At 41.6% G+C, this 19,033-nt stretch overlaps 1 protein-coding gene across 2 annotated transcripts in view; it reads left to right on the top strand.

The window, feature by feature from the left end:
* PPP3CC (protein phosphatase 3 catalytic subunit gamma) overlaps positions 1-19,033 on the top strand; it is a 100,524-nt gene that overhangs the window by 25,623 nt on the left and 55,868 nt on the right. For both annotated transcript variants that reach the window (XM_045286972.1, XM_004707691.2), the window contains exons 2-3: positions 17,396-17,593; positions 18,163-18,287. In XM_045286972.1, the coding sequence (XP_045142907.1) occupies positions 17,396-17,593; positions 18,163-18,287 (323 nt within the window). The remainder of the gene's footprint in view (positions 1-17,395; positions 17,594-18,162; positions 18,288-19,033) is intronic.

Here is a 19,033-nt window from a genome sequence, read left to right as displayed (position 1 = left end):
TTGGTCCTTAGCAGCCCGTAGTGTAACCGACTATGCCACCAGAGCACCCATCTAAACCCTAACTGATAGCGGTTCTCTATCTTACCCCTGGGTCAGACATTCGAGTATGGCTTAGCTGAGTGGCTCTGGCTCATGTCTCTCATTTGGTTGTGGTCACAATGTCGCAAAGGCTTCTGTCCTGTGAAGGCCTGTCTGCGGCTGAAGGATGGCCTTACAAGAAGGCTTGCTCACGTGACGATTGGCCCACTGCCAATCAGAAACTGTATGTAGGGTCACTCAGAGGATGTAAATCTTTATGGGAGCAGACCGCCTCATCGTTCTCTCACAATTTGAACTGCCACCTTTGGGTTAGCAGCCGAGTGCCTGACCCACAGTGCCACCAGGTTTCCACCTGGCTATTGGCAGGAGACTTTAATTCCTCACCCTATGTCCTCATGCTATGGCAGCTAACTTCCCCCAGAAGAAGAGGTTCCGAGAGAAAGGCCGAGGGAGAAGCCTGGTGTCCCAAGTGCCCCACTAGTACTTCTGCTTTATTCTGTTTCCTGGAAGCGAGGCACGAAGTCCAACTCTGTCTCAAGGAGAGGAAGCCCTTTGAAACCACCACAACAGCTGCCAAAGTCAGTCACCTCCGGCCACTGTTAGTTCAAAGACATAGCATTAGCTACGGATCTGGACATTATAAGTTAGTTCTCATAGTTTGTGGCATTATAAGAATTCAGGATCCTTTTTAAAAAGTTATCTATTATTATAGTTGTACTCAGCCAAATATAGGTGCCAATTACCAATTTATTGCCTCTAAGCTCCAAATTGACCCGTTTGCCCTATTTTGTTGTAGTCGAGTTGGGCACTTGTGTGTGTGCTTGTGTGTCAGTGCATGTGCGTGTAGGTGTGCGTGTGTGCGTGTAGGTGTGCGTGTGCGTGTGCGTGTGAGATTAGACGTGAATGCTTCTCTGTCAGTCAGTAAAGTGTTTGGTTTTGTCAATAGGGAGTGCTGGAGGGGCACTGTGTGCAAGGCATAGCCATGGAAGAGGCTTCCTTTCTTGGCTCTGATAATGCCTTTTTTCCTTTTAGCAGTGTCTGCCAATAGGCACGTTAGGACCTGGTCAAGCTTGCCCGCCAGCAAGTTTCTGTTTATAAACTGAGCTCAACCTCGGGCAGTTTCTCCAGCACTCTGGAGAGTGGATTCCTGTAGGCAGGCTCCAGCCTGTCCCATTGGGTGGCTTCCTTGAGTATCTCTGCTCAGCCGCTGGCATGTTACTTCCTGTGAGCCAGCACCACAAACTTCCAGCCTTATGCATGTCTTAAATAGTTTGCTTCCTCGCTAGGGCCAGTAGCTGTTCCCTGCCTTTCCTGTGAAGGTCTCATCAGATTGGTGTCTTTGAACAAACTTTGCCTTTGGTCACCTTTTCTAAAACTGTATGAGGAGGTCTCCTTGCTCTTATAACTCAGGACTGACTAAGAAAACAAGCAAGCCTCAAACCGCTGCCATTGAGTAGATTCCGACTCCCAGCAAGTCCATAGCGGGTTTTGTAGGCAGTCTATGTGAGCAGACAACCTCCTCTTCTCTGCGAGAGGGTGGTGGGTTTGAATCTTGTGCTTGCAGTCCAGTCCCTACCCAGCTGACCAAGAGCATACTGTTAGAGTAGGCCCCCATCTCAGCATGTTGTGAGTCTGAGAAAGCTGCTCTGAAGAGGGGCTAAGATGCACATTGGGTGGCTTGTTTGGTTCCGTTGATCTGTTTTAAGCATTAAAGTACAGTTATGAGCTGCGGCGTCTGCTTTGAATCTCAGAGAAAGCCATAGTTATTAGTTCTTGGTGTATATTGAAAATATATTTGCCTTTGTTGAGAGGCATTAGGAAAAACTTTGACTTCAATAATTATGTCTTTATTATTTTCTATCCCACTATAACAAATTATCGTCGTTAGCAGCTTAACATACCATTCATGTATTAGATCACCATCACGTAGGTCATGAAAACTTCAGTCATGAAGCGGACTTGCCTGCTCAGAGCCTCAAAGGCTGAAATCAAATTCTTGACCAGTGAGTTCTGGAGCAAAATCTGCTTCCACCCTCCCTCATATTGCCGTTCTGTGATAGGAATGAACTGGCTGGTTGGTGCTGACCGTTGGCTGGAGCCCATCCTCAGCTCCTCTCAGCCTCTTGCATTTCTTGCCACGTAGTCCCCTGTCTTCAAGCCAACCGTGGAGAATGTGCTGGTTGACTCCATCTCATCCTCCAAATCTCTGCCCTCCTACATATTTGACCTCTAGCTTCAAATGTAAAGGTCTCAGGTGATCAGGTCAGGCCCAACTAGGTAATCTCTCTATCAAAAACTCTTTCACAGTAATGCCTAGATAAGTATCAGCTGAGATAATTGGGAGACAAGTGTGTACACCAGGGGATAGGAATTTGAGAGGGCCAACTTCGAATTCTGCCTACCACAAAGCCTTTTTAATGTTTTGAAATGTTAGTTGCTGAATTTCATCAATGTCATTTTATTATAGGTATAGCTTAAATTGTAGGTTCAGTTTTTGAATGTTACACAGGTAAGAATTAGTTTGGGCAAAAGTAAGTACAAGAAGGAAGAAAATGTTCTAGAACTGATTTTGTTGGTAGTTGTATAACTCTTTAATATGTTTGAGTTATTGAAGTATAGTGATATGTGAATTGCATGTCAATAAAGCGTTTTAAAGTACTCTTAACACCCTCAAAAAATTTTAATTTCATATGAAATATTCTTCCCCCCCAAATAATTAGTTTGGGGTACAGTCCTGCTGCTGTTAGAAAAGTTATTGTATAAAAATGGATTAGCAAAGGTAGAGTAATTCCCAATAGGACTGTGCATTCTTTCCTTGGCATCTGCTAATTCTGCTTGTAATCAAATTTTTCCTTCCTTTGAAAAACTTGATTACAAGTTTTTCAAAGGAAGGAAAAACTTGGGAAGATTAGAATGTAAAATAAAGCATATAGAAAAATAAAACAAAAAAACAAAAACAAAGTTATGATTATATAGTATATATGTAACTATATAAACTGGCTTCTTAAGCATATATCATTTCCCCCATAATTATCAAAGAACATTTGAAAAATAAGAAAGTAGAAAGGATCAAGTTATTTAGAATTTAGTTCTCTAGCTCTAACACTTGAATGCATTTTCTTGCTGCCTGTGTAATGCATTTTTGTCATGATTTAGAGTATACTGTGTGGATTTGTTTTTCAGTAGAATTACACTGCAGCATTTGTAAATTTTAAATAAGAAGCATTTGACACATTACTGATCAAGTGGTAGGTTTTGGTATCCTAACCTTTAAAAAACAACTTCATTGATTACATAACGGAATTTTTAAGACTACAGATATTATTATTTGAGTTACTTGGTAATGAACATAGTTTGCTCTATTTCTTAATGTACTCTTGCCTTTGAGGAGAGAGAAGAAAAGATAAATATATCAGAAATTTTCCTTGCATCGTGCGCAGGGTGTTACTTGGCTGCCCTCTGTCAGCAGGAAGATTCTGTGTGAACAGTGGGCTGAAGGAACCGGTGGGGCAAGCATATTTGCTACAACTGGGAAGGCACTGAAGCACAGGAGTGGAAGTTTGATCTGTGAGTTACACGGTCTTGAGATGGTAGTCAGCCTGGGCTCCTGCTGCTTAGTTTATGCCCAGTGCCTTCCCAGTCAGCGCTCTACATGTTATTCTAGTGAAGTGAGAAATTGAGTATTCCAGAAAAGAACTATAGGATAACCTGATATAAGGCTTTTTCTCATTTATCCTTATAGTTCAAATATATTTTTAAATTATTTTATTGAGGGCTCGTACAATTCTTATCACAGTCCATACATACATCCATTGTGTCAAGCACATATGTACATTTGTTGCCCTCATCAATCTCAAAACAATTGCCTTCTACTTTTGCCCTTAGTTCAAATATTTTGCAAGAATGTGCTTCTGTGTCTAGATTAGCTTTTTCTGAAACACGATGATCCAATTTAATGTTTAAACAGTTCTTTCTATAGCTTAGAAATGTCTTCTAATTAATTTAAATTTTTGTTGTTACTGTTCCATTTATTCTAGTCTATTTCCTTGGGAATGTCATTCTCTCTCAATTTGGCCTCCCCATCCTCTGTTTGCCATTTGTTATCTTCTCTCGTTTTCATATTTCTACTTTTGCTAATGTTTTGAAAGCGCTTCTTTAGTTTGTCTTCCACATTAAGGTTTTTAATTTTGGCGGTTTGATTTCTTTCTCTGGTAAGGTTCTAAGTTTTGCTGATGTGTTTAGTTTTCTTAGCGTGTCCTCCTTATCTTAATTAGCATTCCCTTCATTTTGTTATTGCCTGGGGGCCTGTTGTATGGAGTCTTTGGGATATGGTACTCTCTTGCTTAGCAGTTTTTGCCTCTCTTCCTTCCCCACCTCCCACTTATTTAACTGAAGACCCCAGGAACTGGTTCAATGATTAGCACATGCACAGTAAGTGCCCTATAACTCTATGCTTGTCTTCAGCCCGAATGAAGTGAGTTCTGCTTGCGCAGCGATGACTGCAGCCTGAGCTCAGCTGGGTAATGACGAGAGCACCTACCTGTGCCTTTCCTGATAGCTTGGAAAACACGCATCCCTGTAGTCCAGTGCAGAAGCACGGCACGGCCAGTGCTGCTGTGCCCTGCTGTAACGCACATTACTAACGCTAGCCCAGATGCTGTGTGAGATGCATTAGTCTCTTAAAATTTCATTTTATTAATATGGTGGAGGTTGCTGAGCGTAGACACAGCAAAACCCATACCAATCCAACCGTTCCTGTATGTGCCTGTCAGTGGCGCTGATTAGGTTCTTCCAGTAGTGCAACTGTTCTTCTTCACCATTTCCGCCCTCGGTAATAGGAGCTCGTTACCTCCTGAGGTTCCTATCTCATTTTTCTAGTTGTGGTTGTCCATTTCATCCCCTAGAGATAGTTCTTACTAGAGCACAGCACTTGAGGCAGACACGTTCTATTGGGGGCTCTTACAGCTCTTGTAACAATCCATACATCAATTGTATCAAGCACATTTGTACATGTGTTGCCATCCTAATTTTCTAGACATTTACTTTCTATTGAGCCCTTAAGTAAGGCAGACACTCTTTACTCATGAAGCTAAACTATTTGGTTTTAAGAAGACTTTAGGGTCATTTTTGGTTTAAAGTTTAACTCTACCTCTTGATGGAGGAGAGGAATATTGCAGAAGAATATGGAGGATGAGAAATATTATGGTAGCTTTTTAAAAAAGATAAGATTTGCCAAAGATATTGTTTGTAAAAGCAGAACAATTAGCATTATCGTGAGATTTCCAAAAATTGGAAATGAATTAAATTGTGATATAAGTAGATTATGACAACTATTTTGTATTTCAAGGTATCTATTTATGTACTTAAGGAGCTCTGGTGCTGCTGTTGGGTAAACATTGGGCTACTGGCTGCAAGGTTGGAGGTTCAAACCCACCAGCTGCTCCGCAGGAGAAAGAATGAGGCTGTCTGCTCCTGTAAAAATTATAGCCCAGGGAACTCTATTAGAGTGTCACGCTTCTTTTTTTCACTTTTGTCTGAGATCAAATACTGTGACTGGTTTTTGCTGTTGTTGTGGCTGTCCTTAGTACCTTTGAGCTGGTTCTGTCTCATAGTAACCCCATGCACGGTAGGAAGAAGTACTGTCTGATCCTGCGCCATCCTCACAATCACTGTTAATGTTCAAGCCCATGGTTGCAGCCGCTGTGCCGGTCTAGCTCATTGAGGATCATCTCTTTTTGACCAACTCTATTTTGCCAGGGACTGATCCAGTGGTTCTCAACCTTCCTAATGTCGCGGCCTGTTAATACTGTTCCTCATGTTGTGGTGACCTCCAGTCATAAAATTATTCTGTCATTTTGCTACTGTTATGAATCATCATGTCCATATCTGATAGGCGCAATGTATTTTCATTGTTAGAAATTGAACATAATTAAAATATAGTGATTAATCACAAAAGCAATATGTAATTATATATTGTGAATTATTTATTTTTAAGGACAAATAAATGAAATTTTGTCTTGAAGCATGGTGTAGCATGGGTAACAGTCTTCAGGCCGGCTACTCGTATGTGGGCGTATCTACAAGTGGGTGGACCCACCTGGAGACGGATAGAGGAGTGGTGTCTTGGTTCCTAAGATCATCGGAAATATGTGTTTTCTGATGGTCTTACACCCCTGTGAAAGGGTCATGCGACCCAAAAGGGGTCGCAACCCACAGGTTGAGAACCGCTGGACTGATCCTTCTTGATAACATGCCCAAAGTATGTAAGACAAAGTTTTGTCATCTCCAGGTCTAAGGAACATTATTACTGTATTTCATTTAAAACAGATTTGTTTGCTCGAATGGCAGTGTGTGGGACTTGCGATATTCTTCACGCACACCGTAATCCCAGCGCGTCGGTTCTCCTCTGGTCTTCCCAGTGCAGTGTCCAGCTTCCCGTGCACGTCGGGTGATGAAAATGCCACGGCTGTGTCAGACATGCCTCAGTCTTCAAAGTGACACCTTTACCTTTTAACACTTTGGAGAGATCTTTTGTAGCAGATTCATCGAATGATGCTTCCATGGATATTGATTATGGATCTGAACAAAATGAGATCCTTGTCAACTTCAATATTCTGTTCATTGCTCATGGTGTTGTTTATTTTGATGACTTTATTTTATATTGAGATGCAATCCATACTGAAGGCTGTAGTCTTTGATTTGCATCAGTAAGTGCTTACCATCTTCTTGGCTTATTGGTTATTTTTAATAGAGAAAGTATGACACATGCCATTATCAAGCAGTGGCCACAAAATATTTCTGATCTCGTGTGTGCGCTCTGAGTTTTACTGCTCTGCGTCAATTGTTGTTGGCATTGAGTTGGCTGCTGGCTCGTGGTGACCCCATGCACGTTGGAACAAAACCCTACTCGGTCCTGTGCCATCCCCTCAGTGGCTTGCAGATTGGACCACTGTGCTGCATGGAGCTTTCATGGGCTTGCTTTTGGAAGTAGATCATCAGGCCTTTCTTCCTAGTGCATCTTCTTCAGACAGGCCTCATTGCAGCGTACAAGCCTGCTGGCTGATGGGTGGTTATCGTACATCAAGTGCATTGACCAGACTGGGTTTCCCTCATAGAAAGCAAGAATTCCACACTTTAGTTTTAGAGAGATAATAAGTAATACTCCCTTTCTCCTGCGTTCAGACCAGTTGAGATAAATGGCTACAAGAGTCAAATAGATGGATTTAAAATACTTATCGGTGAGCTGGGCTGAAGGACATGACTTGAATGGACTGTGATAATGCACTTTCCAGTTTTTTTTATCCAGAATTAAACCTAGCCATCTGTCATTCGTACAGTTGGACAAGATTGGAGTCCTCTTTGGAGCAGAGTCTTCCCTCAGTAAGCTTACCACATACCGGGAGCAGATGAGAACACATTCCCCCTGCTGACGGGCAGACTGCGAAGAGTGACAGCTGAAGAGATACTGAACCAAGGATCCTCAGTTCCTTTTCTCAAATGCAGGAATCAAATCCCACTCTTCCTCCTATCAGAAAGACTGTGTAACAAGGCGGGAAAAAGCATGGCCTGCTAACTAGCTTAAAGTATTCAAAATAGAATAGTACATATCAGCATGCATTAATATAATAAGTATTTTGTAAATATAAAATTAAAAATTTGTTTATTAAAAAATTTATGTTTATAATTTTTAGTTTTGTTTTTAAAGATAAAATGCCAAGTCATTTTCACATTGTTTCTATGAATGTTTATTCCCATTTTGTATAGATATATTTAAAAAAATACTTTTATTGGCGGTTCTTACATCTCTTATCACAATCCATACATTCATCCAGAGTGTCAAGCACATTTGCACACATGCTGCCATCATCATTTTCAAGGCATTCTCTCCCCATTTGAGCCCCTGATATCAGCTCCCCATTTCTTCCCCCTCCCTCCCCCATCCACCCACACTTGATAAGTTATAGATTATTATTTCCATATCTTACATTCTCCTCCGTCGCCCCTCACAGACTTCTCTGTTATTCATCCCGCTGGGAGAGGGTTCTAGATTGATCCCCTTTCCCCCCACTCTCCCCTATCCTCCTGGTATCTCTACTCTCACTGTTGGCCCGGAGGGGTTTATCTATCCTGGATTCCATATGTTGCGGGCTCTTATCTGTAGCAGGCACATGCTCTGGTCTAATCTGATTTGTAAGGTAGAATTGAGGTTATGATAGTGGGGTGAAGGAAGCACCAAAGAACTAGAGGAAAGTTGTGTGTTTCATTGGTGCTATACTGAACCCTGACTGGCTCATCTCTTCCCTGAGACCCCTCTGTGAGGGGATGTCCAATTGTCTACAGATGGGCATTGGGTCTCTACTCTATGCCCCACCACACCCCCATTCACCTTGGGTATGATTTTGTTCTGGGTCTTAGATGCCTGATAGCTGATCCCATTGACACCTCGTGATCACTCAGGCTGGTGTGCTGCTTCCATGTGGGCTTTGTTGCTTCTCAGCTGGATGGCTGCCTGTTTATCTTCAAGCCTTTAAGACCCCAGATGCTATATCTTTTGATAGCCGGCCACCATCAGCTTTCTTCACCACATTTGCTTATGCAACCAATTTGTCTTCAGCGATTGTGTAAGGAAAGTGACTATCACAGAATGTCGGTTTGTTTGAACAAAGTGTTCTTGTGTTGAGGGAGTACTTGAGTCGAGGCCCAATGTCCAGCTGCAACCTTAATTCTTAGCATATAGATATGAATACATAGTTCTATTCCCCTCACGTTGTATAGATATATATTTACATATGTACATGCCTTTATTTAGACCTCTATAAATGCCCTTTGCCTCCTGGTTCTTTCCTCTATTTCCTTTTACTTTCCTCTTGTCCCACCATCATGTTCGGCTTTCATTCGGGGTTAGTATTTCCTTGCTGCTATATTGCCCTTGATTGAGCCCCACTAGGCATCCTATGACCTTCCTTCCATTGATTTTAGTTCACTTGTTGTTTCCTTGTCCCTAGGTTGGTACCCCGCCCCCCAGCCTCCTTTCTCTCACCTCCCCTTCTCCTGTATTCCCCCAGAAACATCAATCCCATTCTTTTCATCTCTGAATTATTTATCCCGCCTATCTTATCTAGGTAGATGTGCAAAAACAAGGCAAAGCCAAATAAAACAACAAAGGAAGTCAAACCTAATAAAACAATTACAACAAAAAAACAAAATAACAATAACAAAAAGAAGCCACTAATAAAAATGGAAAAGCCTATAAATAGTTCAAGGTCAGTTTGTTGGCCTTTATGAATGTTTTCCAGTCGAGTCTGATGGGTGCCCATCTCCAGAGTCTATTTTTGGTATTCCCCAGGGATTTCATCACTTTGCTCCCCCTGCTGCTCTGCTGCATGCCCTCAGTGCCTCACCCCAGCATGATGGGGCCAGACTATTCCCGCACTGTCTCCAGTGTTGTCCCCAGCTGCGTCATGGTTCAGTGAGGGACCCCGTTTCCCATGGTGGGGCCGGCCCTACAGTCCTCCCCGTGCGTTGCCTGCTCCGAGCAGGAACATGGTCCTCGGGGCTTGGTGGCCAGGGTGTCCCCTCCTCCTCTCCATCTCTTTTCCTTTCTCCTGTGTGTGCTCATCCAACGCGTCCCTCCCCCCAAGCTGTGGTCCCAGTGCTGTCCTCTGAAGTGCATTCTTCTAAGGGTGTGTGTGTGTGTGTGTGTGTACATTTTAAATGGCCTTTCCTAATGCCAGTTTGAATGACAAGATCTTCATTTTGATGCGTAGGCAATTTTTAAAAAACTACGCTGCCATTTTGAGGTGGTTTCATCTGTCTGAACCTTGCTCTCATGTCAGTAAAGGCTGTGGTTCATGAAATGTAGACCTATATCGAAGAGGAAAGGAGAAAGCCTCACCCCAGTGGGGATATTCACTAGTAAAGCACTAACTCGGACACAGCCACCATGACACTTTTATTTCTTTTATTTAAAAAATGCCTACTTTGCTTGATTAATCTAAATTTTTTAACAAATAAAATGTCTGCAGTTATCAGCCTTGAAAATGCTAATTTGAATACATTTTCTTTGAAACTTGAAAAATTGTGATCAGACACACCTTTAGAAGGATGGCAGCTTTATAACTTGACTGTTTAGATAAGCATTATACAACTGCAGTAATGAAGAAAGGAAGTGTCTATACTGCAGTGGTAGGTGGTTGTAAATTGAAAGTACTGGAAGAACCGAATCCCTGAGTATCGCTGTCTTTGTCTTTGCTAGTGTTAAGCAAGCACTTCGTGACAAAGTGAGCACATGCGCTTAGAAAATTCGTGCCCAACATTTGTACAAGGGCGCTTAATACAGTGGAATGATGAATTGTCATAAGATTTGTAAGAGTTCCCCAATAAAATGATTAATAATAATAATTTTAAAAAGAAAATTGGTGCCCATAGACTTGCTTGACTCAGGGTTGCTACTACAAACCTTCAACTTGCAAAAGAAAATACCTATGAAGAGCAATGAATCAAATTGCAATAAAACAAGGACTAGTTGTTCATGCTACCCAAGTTTGGATTCTATTTTGCGCTCCTGTTCCGTGTTTAACCAGACTAAAGCTCCCAAACCAAACCAGGTGCCTCCAGTTGGTTTCAACTCTGGTGACCCACGTGTGTCAGAGTAGACCTGGGCTCTGGGGGGGGGGGGGGGGGGGTTTGGAACCGCCAACCTTTGGTTAGTAGTTGAGCATTCAACTGGTTGTGCCACCCAGGAACCCTCTTCACGGAACCCATGTTCCTGCAAGTGTGGTCTGTGGATCAGTGTCAGCCCACAAATTGCAATGCATCTGGGCTGGGTATGGAAGTTACAAATTTTAAAACTTTTGGAGCAGTTTGACCTTGGCACAACTTCTGAGCATGTGATCAAAATTACCTAGCCCATTTACTTGTATTGTATTTCACAAAGTACACATCATGACAGATTCGGGGAGAAGGACAGTTCCCACCAATGAGACTGTTCTAGATTCTAGGTTCTCTTTTCTCCCCTTAGTAACTTTCTAAACTCCTTATATCAAGTGGCCACTGAAGAGACTTGGGAAAAAAATGAAAACCATTAAAATATGAAGGGATGGCTGCTGAATGAAATTGATGATTATTTGAAATTAGTTCTCGATTTACTTAGAATTCCCTGTAATAACTTTTCTCTAACATTTAATGTGCAATAAGAATTACCTGGGACATTTGTTAAAAATGCATATTCCTGACTGGCATCCCTTCAAATTCTTCTTCCATAGGTCTGAGGCTAAAGAGGTACATTTTAAACAAACACTTCAGTTTCTTCTGATGAAATTTGTTTCTTGGATAATGGTTTGAACCAAGACACTTAAAAGTAAAGTTACAACAGGATAAAAGACATACACTGGGACATCTGGCCACCCTATCTCTGGAGCACTTAAAACTCTGTGTGTGTGTGTGTGTGTGTGTGTGTGTACTAAGTGAAGGTTTACAGAACAATTCAGTTTTCCATTGGACAATCCATATGCATTTTATTTCATGTCATTAATTGTAAACCCCACAAATCTAGCATCGTTTATCCCACTTCCACCCTGTGTTTCCTTTTCCCATTTTTCCTCCCTTCTTACCCCTTGCTGCCTTCTGAGCTTTGTCCTTGGGCAAATGCTGCCAGTTTCATCTCAACTGGCGCATTGTTCTGAAGTCTTTGTCCCTCTGGTATTATTGTTCACTTTATAAACCTGCTATTATTTGGCTGAAATTTGAGCCAGAGGGGTGAGTTCAGTTCTCGGGGTGAATTTAGCTCCAGGCCTGAAGGATGACTAAGGGCCCTAGTGTTGGGTTCCACCAGGCTGTCTAGCCAGTGTGCCTGGTCTCTCTTGTCGTCTTGAGCTTTGTTCCATCTTTGTCCTCCCACTCTATCTATGTAGGGTCTTCTAGCGTGGTTCCTTCCATAGTTGGAAGTGGCAGCTAGGCACCATCTAGGTGCCCTGGCCTCAGGGTCTTGCGTGAAGCCTGAGGTCTGAGTGGTCCACATGTCTTTATCTTCATTCTTTAAAAAAAATTTAAATCATTTTATTGGGGGCTTATACAACGCTTCTCACAATCCATACATACATCCATTGTGTCCAGCACATTTGCACATTTGTTGCCATCATCATTCTCAAAACATTTGCTTTCTACTTGAACCCTTGGTATCAGCTCCTCATTTTTCCCCTCCCTCCCCGCCGCTCCCTCCTTCCTGATGACCTCTTGATATTTTATAAATTATTATTTTGTCATATCTTACACTGTCCGGCATCTCCCTTCATCCACTTTTCTGTGATCCGTCCCCCAGAGAGTAGGTTATATGTAGATCCTTGTAATCGGTTCCCCCTTTCTACCCCACCTTCGCTCCACCCTCCCAGTTTCGCCACTCTTGCTACTGGTCCTGAGGGGTTTATCTGTCCTGGATTCCCTTTGTTTCCAGTTCCTATCTGTACCAGTGTACATTCTCTGGTCTAGCCGGATTTGTAAGGTAGAATTGAGATCATGATAGTAGGGGGTGGGGAAAGCATTAGAGAACTAGAGGAAAGTTGTATGTTTCATCGTTGCTATGCTGCACCCTGACTGGCTCATCTCCTCCCCGCGACCCTTCTGTAAGGGGAATGTTCAGTTGCCCACAGATGGGCTTTGCGTCCCCAATCTGCACTCACCCTCATGGTAAGATTTTTTGTTTCCTTGATACCTGATACCTGATCCCTTCGACACCTCCTGATCACACAGGCTGGTGTGTTTCTTCCATGTGGGCTTTGTTGCTTCTGAGCTAGATGGCCGCTTGTTTACCTTCAAGCCTTTAAGACCCCAGACGCTATATCTTTTGTTAGCTGGGCACCATCAGCTTTCTTCACCACATTGGCTTATGCACATATTTGTCTTCAGCATCGTGTCGGGAAGGTGAGCATCATGGAATACCAGTTTACTAGAACAAAGTGTTCTTGCATTGAGGGAATACTTGAGTGAAGGCCCAATGTCCATCTGCTACCTTAATACTAAACCTATGCATATACATATATTTCCCCATCGTCAAAAACAAGTATATTTATGTGCATACCTGTAAATAAGTATGTAAATGAGTATATTTATGTATATACCTGTATTTAGACATCTATAAATGCCCTTTACCTCCTAGTTCTTTCCTCTATTTCCTTTTATTTTCCTCTTGTCCCACTATCATGCCCAGCCTTCATTTGGGTTTCAGTAGTTTCTTGCTCAAGCCCTACCAGGCCTCTTACACCCTCCTCGCCACCAATTTTGGATCCCTTGTTCCCTTGTCCCTGAGTTTGTTAACACCTGGAACCTTCGGTCCCATTGTTTTCTCCTCCAGATTGTTTATCCAGGTGTGCTCCCTTCTTGATTCGCTCCATTTTGAGGGGTTCAGACTGTGCTGCTTCCCCCAATTGTGACCCCAGAAATGTCCTCTGTTGCAGTCTGCTCCAGTAAGGGTCAGCGTGCTGTCATCTTTGCCCCGTCCCCTCTGTGTCCCATTAGCTCTCTGCAGACACCTATAGATGCCAAGTCATGGGCTTTTAAAACTAATTGCTACTCATCAAAGTAGGATGTGGAACATTTTCTTTGTGGATTATTTTGTACCAGTTGACCTTGATGTCCATTGACCTTGATGTCTCTCGATGGGGCACAATTTAAGAAAATGGTGGTTTCAAGATGAACTTGAAGGTTCTTGCCAATTCCCTTCATGACCAATGTAGCCAGATTTCCTTTTACCTTCTCAGGGTGTTGCTATGCTACTATGAATCAGCCTCAGCTGTAATGTGTTCAGAATTAATTATCTGGTCGAAACAACTTGGCATTCAGGGCTACTAAACAGCTATATTTTTGGAAAAGAACTGGAGAAAGGTGTAGGACTCACTTATTTAAAGTTGGAGATATTTTTTCCCTCCTTATTTGAAGGAAATTCATTTTATTTGCCCACACCTGAAAACTTGGTATTTTTTTTTCTTAACTGGTGTTCCATACTAACTTTAATCCTTTGGTGCATTCCTTGCTAAATTTATCTCATTTCTGTTAGCTGGGCGTAATTATCCCCTTGATCCATTTCAGCCTTGCTTTTGCTTCCATTTTGACTAAGTAATTTGCTGGCTTATTTTGTTTTAAATATATTGCTACTGAAGCATTTGAAGAAAGGGCAAAACAAAACAAAAAAAGAAAGGAAAAAACAACTCTTCTGGTTGTTGTTATTTCTGTTTATATTACTTGTGACATATAAGAAAACAATATTCCTGTTTATACCACTGGCAGACATTGACTAATACTTTATCTATGGAATCAACTACCTTATACTTTATTTATAGTCTAGTTGAACAGCTTTGTTTCATTATTCAACTATTAGTTTTTTGCCCAATTTCTTTGATTCGTAAAGTGGGAGCTGTACAGTAAGCGCTCTGTGAAGAGGGTTCATTTTAGACTGGGGAAGAGTAGGGCTACAGAATGATGAAGACCAGATGGCCAAACATGGAGAACACCAGTTTAAACACTAAAACACCAGTTTAAACACTAAAAATGTAATTAAATGTGAAAAGACACATGAAGTTTGAAATATCCCACCTCTTTATTTTTGAAAGGAAGCACTTCTAAAGTATATTTCTTAGGTTTTGTAATTCTTTCCACTTTTTTGCTTTAAGGAATTTCAAACATAAAAGTAGAATAGTATAAAACGTCATGATTATTAACATACTAGCAGTCTTTTTTCATCTCCACTTACATTTATTCACTTCTTCATCTTATTTTGAAGCAGATCTCAAATAACTTATAATTCATTTAATCTGAAAATATTTCAGTAAGAATCTCTCAACTTTAGGGGTTTTTTTGTTTGTTAAACACAACCATAGTACCATTATGTTTTAGTACAAATTAAGTAAACTTGTTCAGGGCTAACCTTGTACTGTGTGTCTTGGAGATCTACCAGATGTCAAAATAAAAGATTTATCATAATAGTTTAGTTTTATTTATTTTTGAAGTGCAGTATCTTACAGAAGGACCGTGTTGATGTTTTATCTGAATGACACACATTTCGAGTTGGAGGGTTTCTCTGTTCACTTAGAGCAGAGTGGCCATCTCATTTGCTCTTCAGTGCATTTGGGGAGTGAAGGGCAACCGACCAGCCATTGTGCGGGGATGGGAAGTAAAGGATGGCAATGCTTTAGGCACACGGAGACATAGATCTGAGTAGCGTTTCTCTGAAGGGAACGAGTAGTTACTTGAGTTGTGAAGTGCCTTACTCGTCCAGGTACTCTACCGGAACAGGACCAGTGAGATCTGCACTGGAGGGTGGAGGTTGAGAGATCCCACAGAGCAGGTGCCAGGTTGGCAAACTTGGGTCCCAGATCGGTAGGCTTGGGGCAAGAAGAGGGCAGAGTGAAGAGAGCAAGGTCTGCCAAAACAGCATATGCCTCAAGGAAGCTTCTCTTTCACTTGATTGATCAATCACATTGCACATTACATTGTGGAAAGTCCCCGCACCACATCATGACAGTGCAGCAAATAGCGGACCCCCTGGGAGCCATAGCCCAGCTCTGTTGGCCTGTAAAATTAACCGTCGCAGTTAGGTGGCTACTGTCACTTTTCACTGAGTTGAGTAGTTGAAAATGAGTCAAGTGGTAGCTAAGAACATGACGTAACAACCATACTACTTTCTTTACCTTGTGGCTAATAGAAAATGATATAGATAAAAAACCTTGAAATGCCTGATTTCAAGATTTCAGCTTCATTCTTAATTACTCTTACATAAAACTAGAAGTGATTCTACAAGATATATATATCACAAATTAAGGCCCTCCTTTTAAATTTATGATTGGTAGACTTATACCCATTAGCTCTCAGGGGCTCTAAAATAGGCTGTGGTATAAATTAATTAAATCATGAGATAATAGCCCATTTTAAAATGTCAAAAAGTTTTTCTGTCTATGAAGTTAATTGTTAATGCGTAGAATATACAACTAGATCTTCCACATCTGCTCTTCTCAAGTTTTTGCTCTGTTACCACAGCAAGTTACCCTAATGTAACGTCTATTAACAGTACTCTTGTTATTACTTGTAATAAGTGTATTAAAAAACCACCTTTTAAGAATGAAGTATCATCTGATCAGGAATTGAGATAGACTCCTAGAACATGCTTATTAGGTAATGTATTTCTTTTTTAAAATGATTTTATTGGGGGCTCGTACAACTCATCACAATCCATACATACTTCCATTGTGTCAAGCACATTTGTACATTCTCAAAACATTTCCTTTCTACTTAGTAGGCAATTTCTTAAAAGAAATAAGTGCCTTTTTAGTGCTGTGATATCTTCTTTAACTAAAATTTTGTTTTCAACACTTTTTCCATAGCTAGATAGACATTCCATACCATCTATCCAACTCCAGTTTGTTATCTCACTTTTTGCATAGTACCTAATCGGCTTCAACATCTTTCATATTTATATATATAACATATGTAAGTATTGTGTTAAACTGTATCTTCTAGAGAAACAAAACCAAGAAAGTGTGTGTGTGTGTGTGTGTGTGTGTGTGAGAAACAACTCACTAACATCAAGTTAATTCCTACTCCTAGCAAGTGACCCTATAGGACAGGGTAGAACTGCCCCTTTGGGTTTCTGAGACTAACCCTTTATGGAAGTAGAAAGCCTTGTCTGTATCTTGAATAGTGACTGGTAGTTTCAAATTGCAGGCTTTGGGGTTAGCAGCCCAAGGCATAACCACTACACCCAAGGACCAACTCAAGGCTATGGGTCAGGTGCTGACTAGAGCCCTCTGCAGACTCACACAGCTGCCGGTTGATGAAGCAGGAAGGTGCAGTGGGCATCAAGGAGCTTGTCGGCCAATGTGGGTCCAGGGTCTGCCGGACGATGGCGAGGCACTGACGCTCCCAGAGTTGGCAGGTCAACTGGGCCCAGAGCCAGATGCAGAACCCAGAAAAGCAGGAAGGCAAAGGGGGGCAGTTCTCCTCACTGTCCCTAATAAAAAGGCCACCCTCTCAAGGAGGCATCACCAGGCTATGACCTGATTGATAGGTGGGACTCTGCCCATCCCTGCACACAGGTGCGACAAGTTGCATAAACCCTAATCCTCACGAGGGTATATTTGTATCTTTTAAATGGCTTTTAACTTTGGCCCTCCTTAAGCTTCCAGTTGATCGTGTATAATATAGTGAGGGCATCTTGAAAATCCATGCCCCCCCCCCCACATGCACATAGTCCTGGAACTGTGGATATGAAGTCCTGGTGGGTTAGTAAGTTTAATTTGTCATAGAAGTGTGCTGATGGTTGGTCTCTATATATTTAAGTCATTTTAAGTTAATTTTTTTCTCTTTCTAGCGGTCCCCTTTCCTCCAACCCAACGGCTTAGCTTGAAGGACGTATTTGAAAATGGGAAACCTAAATCTGAGCTTTTGAGAAACCATTTGGTAAAGGAAGGCCGAGTGGAAGATGAAGTAGCCTTAAAGATAATCAATGATGGGGCCGCCATCTTGAGACAAGAGAAGACGATGATAGAATTGGAAGCTCCAATCACAGGTAAAAAAGAGCACATGAGCCACAGTAGCACACACTGAGGCTTCAAACAATTCAGTCAAGCGGAATGAACAGAATGTGGACTTTTTCCTGCAAACTTTTTGTATATTTTGAGCTAATATATACAAATAATCAACTAAATTATGAGACAGTCTTATGATTGCTTGGTATGTGTGTTCATTAAATAAATAAAATTTAGAATGTTTCATATTTCCAGAAGGAACTGGTTAAGCACTGGACTGATAATGGCAAGGTTGGTGATTCCAACCACGCTGGGAGAAAGATGTGGCAGTCTTTAACGTCTGTCAAGATTAGAGCCCTGGAAACATGTCACTCCAGGGCCGCTATGGCTCAGACCAACGTGATGATCATGGGCTTTGGGTTTTAATATTTCTAGAAGGATAGTTTCATATAGATACAATACATATGTTATAATTATAGAGAAGACCAATTGGAACTGATTTGTTAGAAGCTCAGCTGTGATTGTGGTTGGTGTAAGCGGCCTCTGGAGAGGCTGCCAGATTTTTTGAAGGCATAAATGTTCACATTTTCCCATGTCCTTTTTTCCCTAGTGTGTGGTGACATCCACGGACAGTTCTTTGACCTTATGAAGTTGTTTGAAGTTGGAGGATCGCCTACCAATACTCGTTACCTCTTCCTGGGTGACTATGTGGATAGAGGCTATTTCAGTATAGAGGTAAAAATCCATTAAATCCATCTATAGGAACCATTGTCTTGTCCTTTCAAAAAGATTCTCTCTCCATTTTTAGTATAAGAATTAAAATGAGAACACTGGGAGATTTCAGAAACCTTGCTACTTTCAACAATTCAAGTGCATTGAATAATGAGGCTCCCCTTTTTTTAACTAACGAAAAGGCAAATGTGTAGGTTATAGTAACACAGCTTTGCAGATACCTATTTACTAGCCTTTCCTCCTTGAAGATACTGTACAGCTACAGAAATGAAATAAATTCTGTTTTACTCCAAATGAGGGTTGTGTAAGCCGACCTTATTTGTTCTTCTCAGTTCAGTCGTGGCCAATAAAGCAAACCAAATGGACCTGAATTTGTAAAACGTGGGTAAACCAGAATCATAGTTGGTACAGGAAAAATTATGGGCCAGTGCCCTGGTAGAAACACAAACTCCTTAGAAAATGAGGGCAGGCTGTGCATTGCATAGCAAGCACCTTTCTTCACAGGCGCAGTAGGAAGGAGCAGTGCTCAGCTCAAAGACTCGGCTAACCCAGCTGTTTGGGGTGTGTGTCACTTTCCCCAGCCCTGGCGATAATCCAGTTCTACCTCAGGCTCGGAAAAGGGCTCACTTCCATGCCTTTTTGGAGTCTCTGAAGTCAGGACTTTGTGCTGGAATTTTTCTCACTTGGTTGTCATTCAACTCCACCCATGTATTTTAAATGGGTCTGTCAGAGGTTCACTCTGTCAGCCA

The sequence above is a fragment of the Echinops telfairi genome, unplaced genomic scaffold (assembly GCF_000313985.2).
Source record: "Echinops telfairi isolate 266 unplaced genomic scaffold, ASM31398v2 ScPeMD7_9;HRSCAF=40, whole genome shotgun sequence".
NCBI classification, from domain to species: Eukaryota; Metazoa; Chordata; class Mammalia; order Afrosoricida; family Tenrecidae; genus Echinops; species Echinops telfairi.
This window is presented reverse-complemented; position numbering and strand designations above follow the sequence as displayed.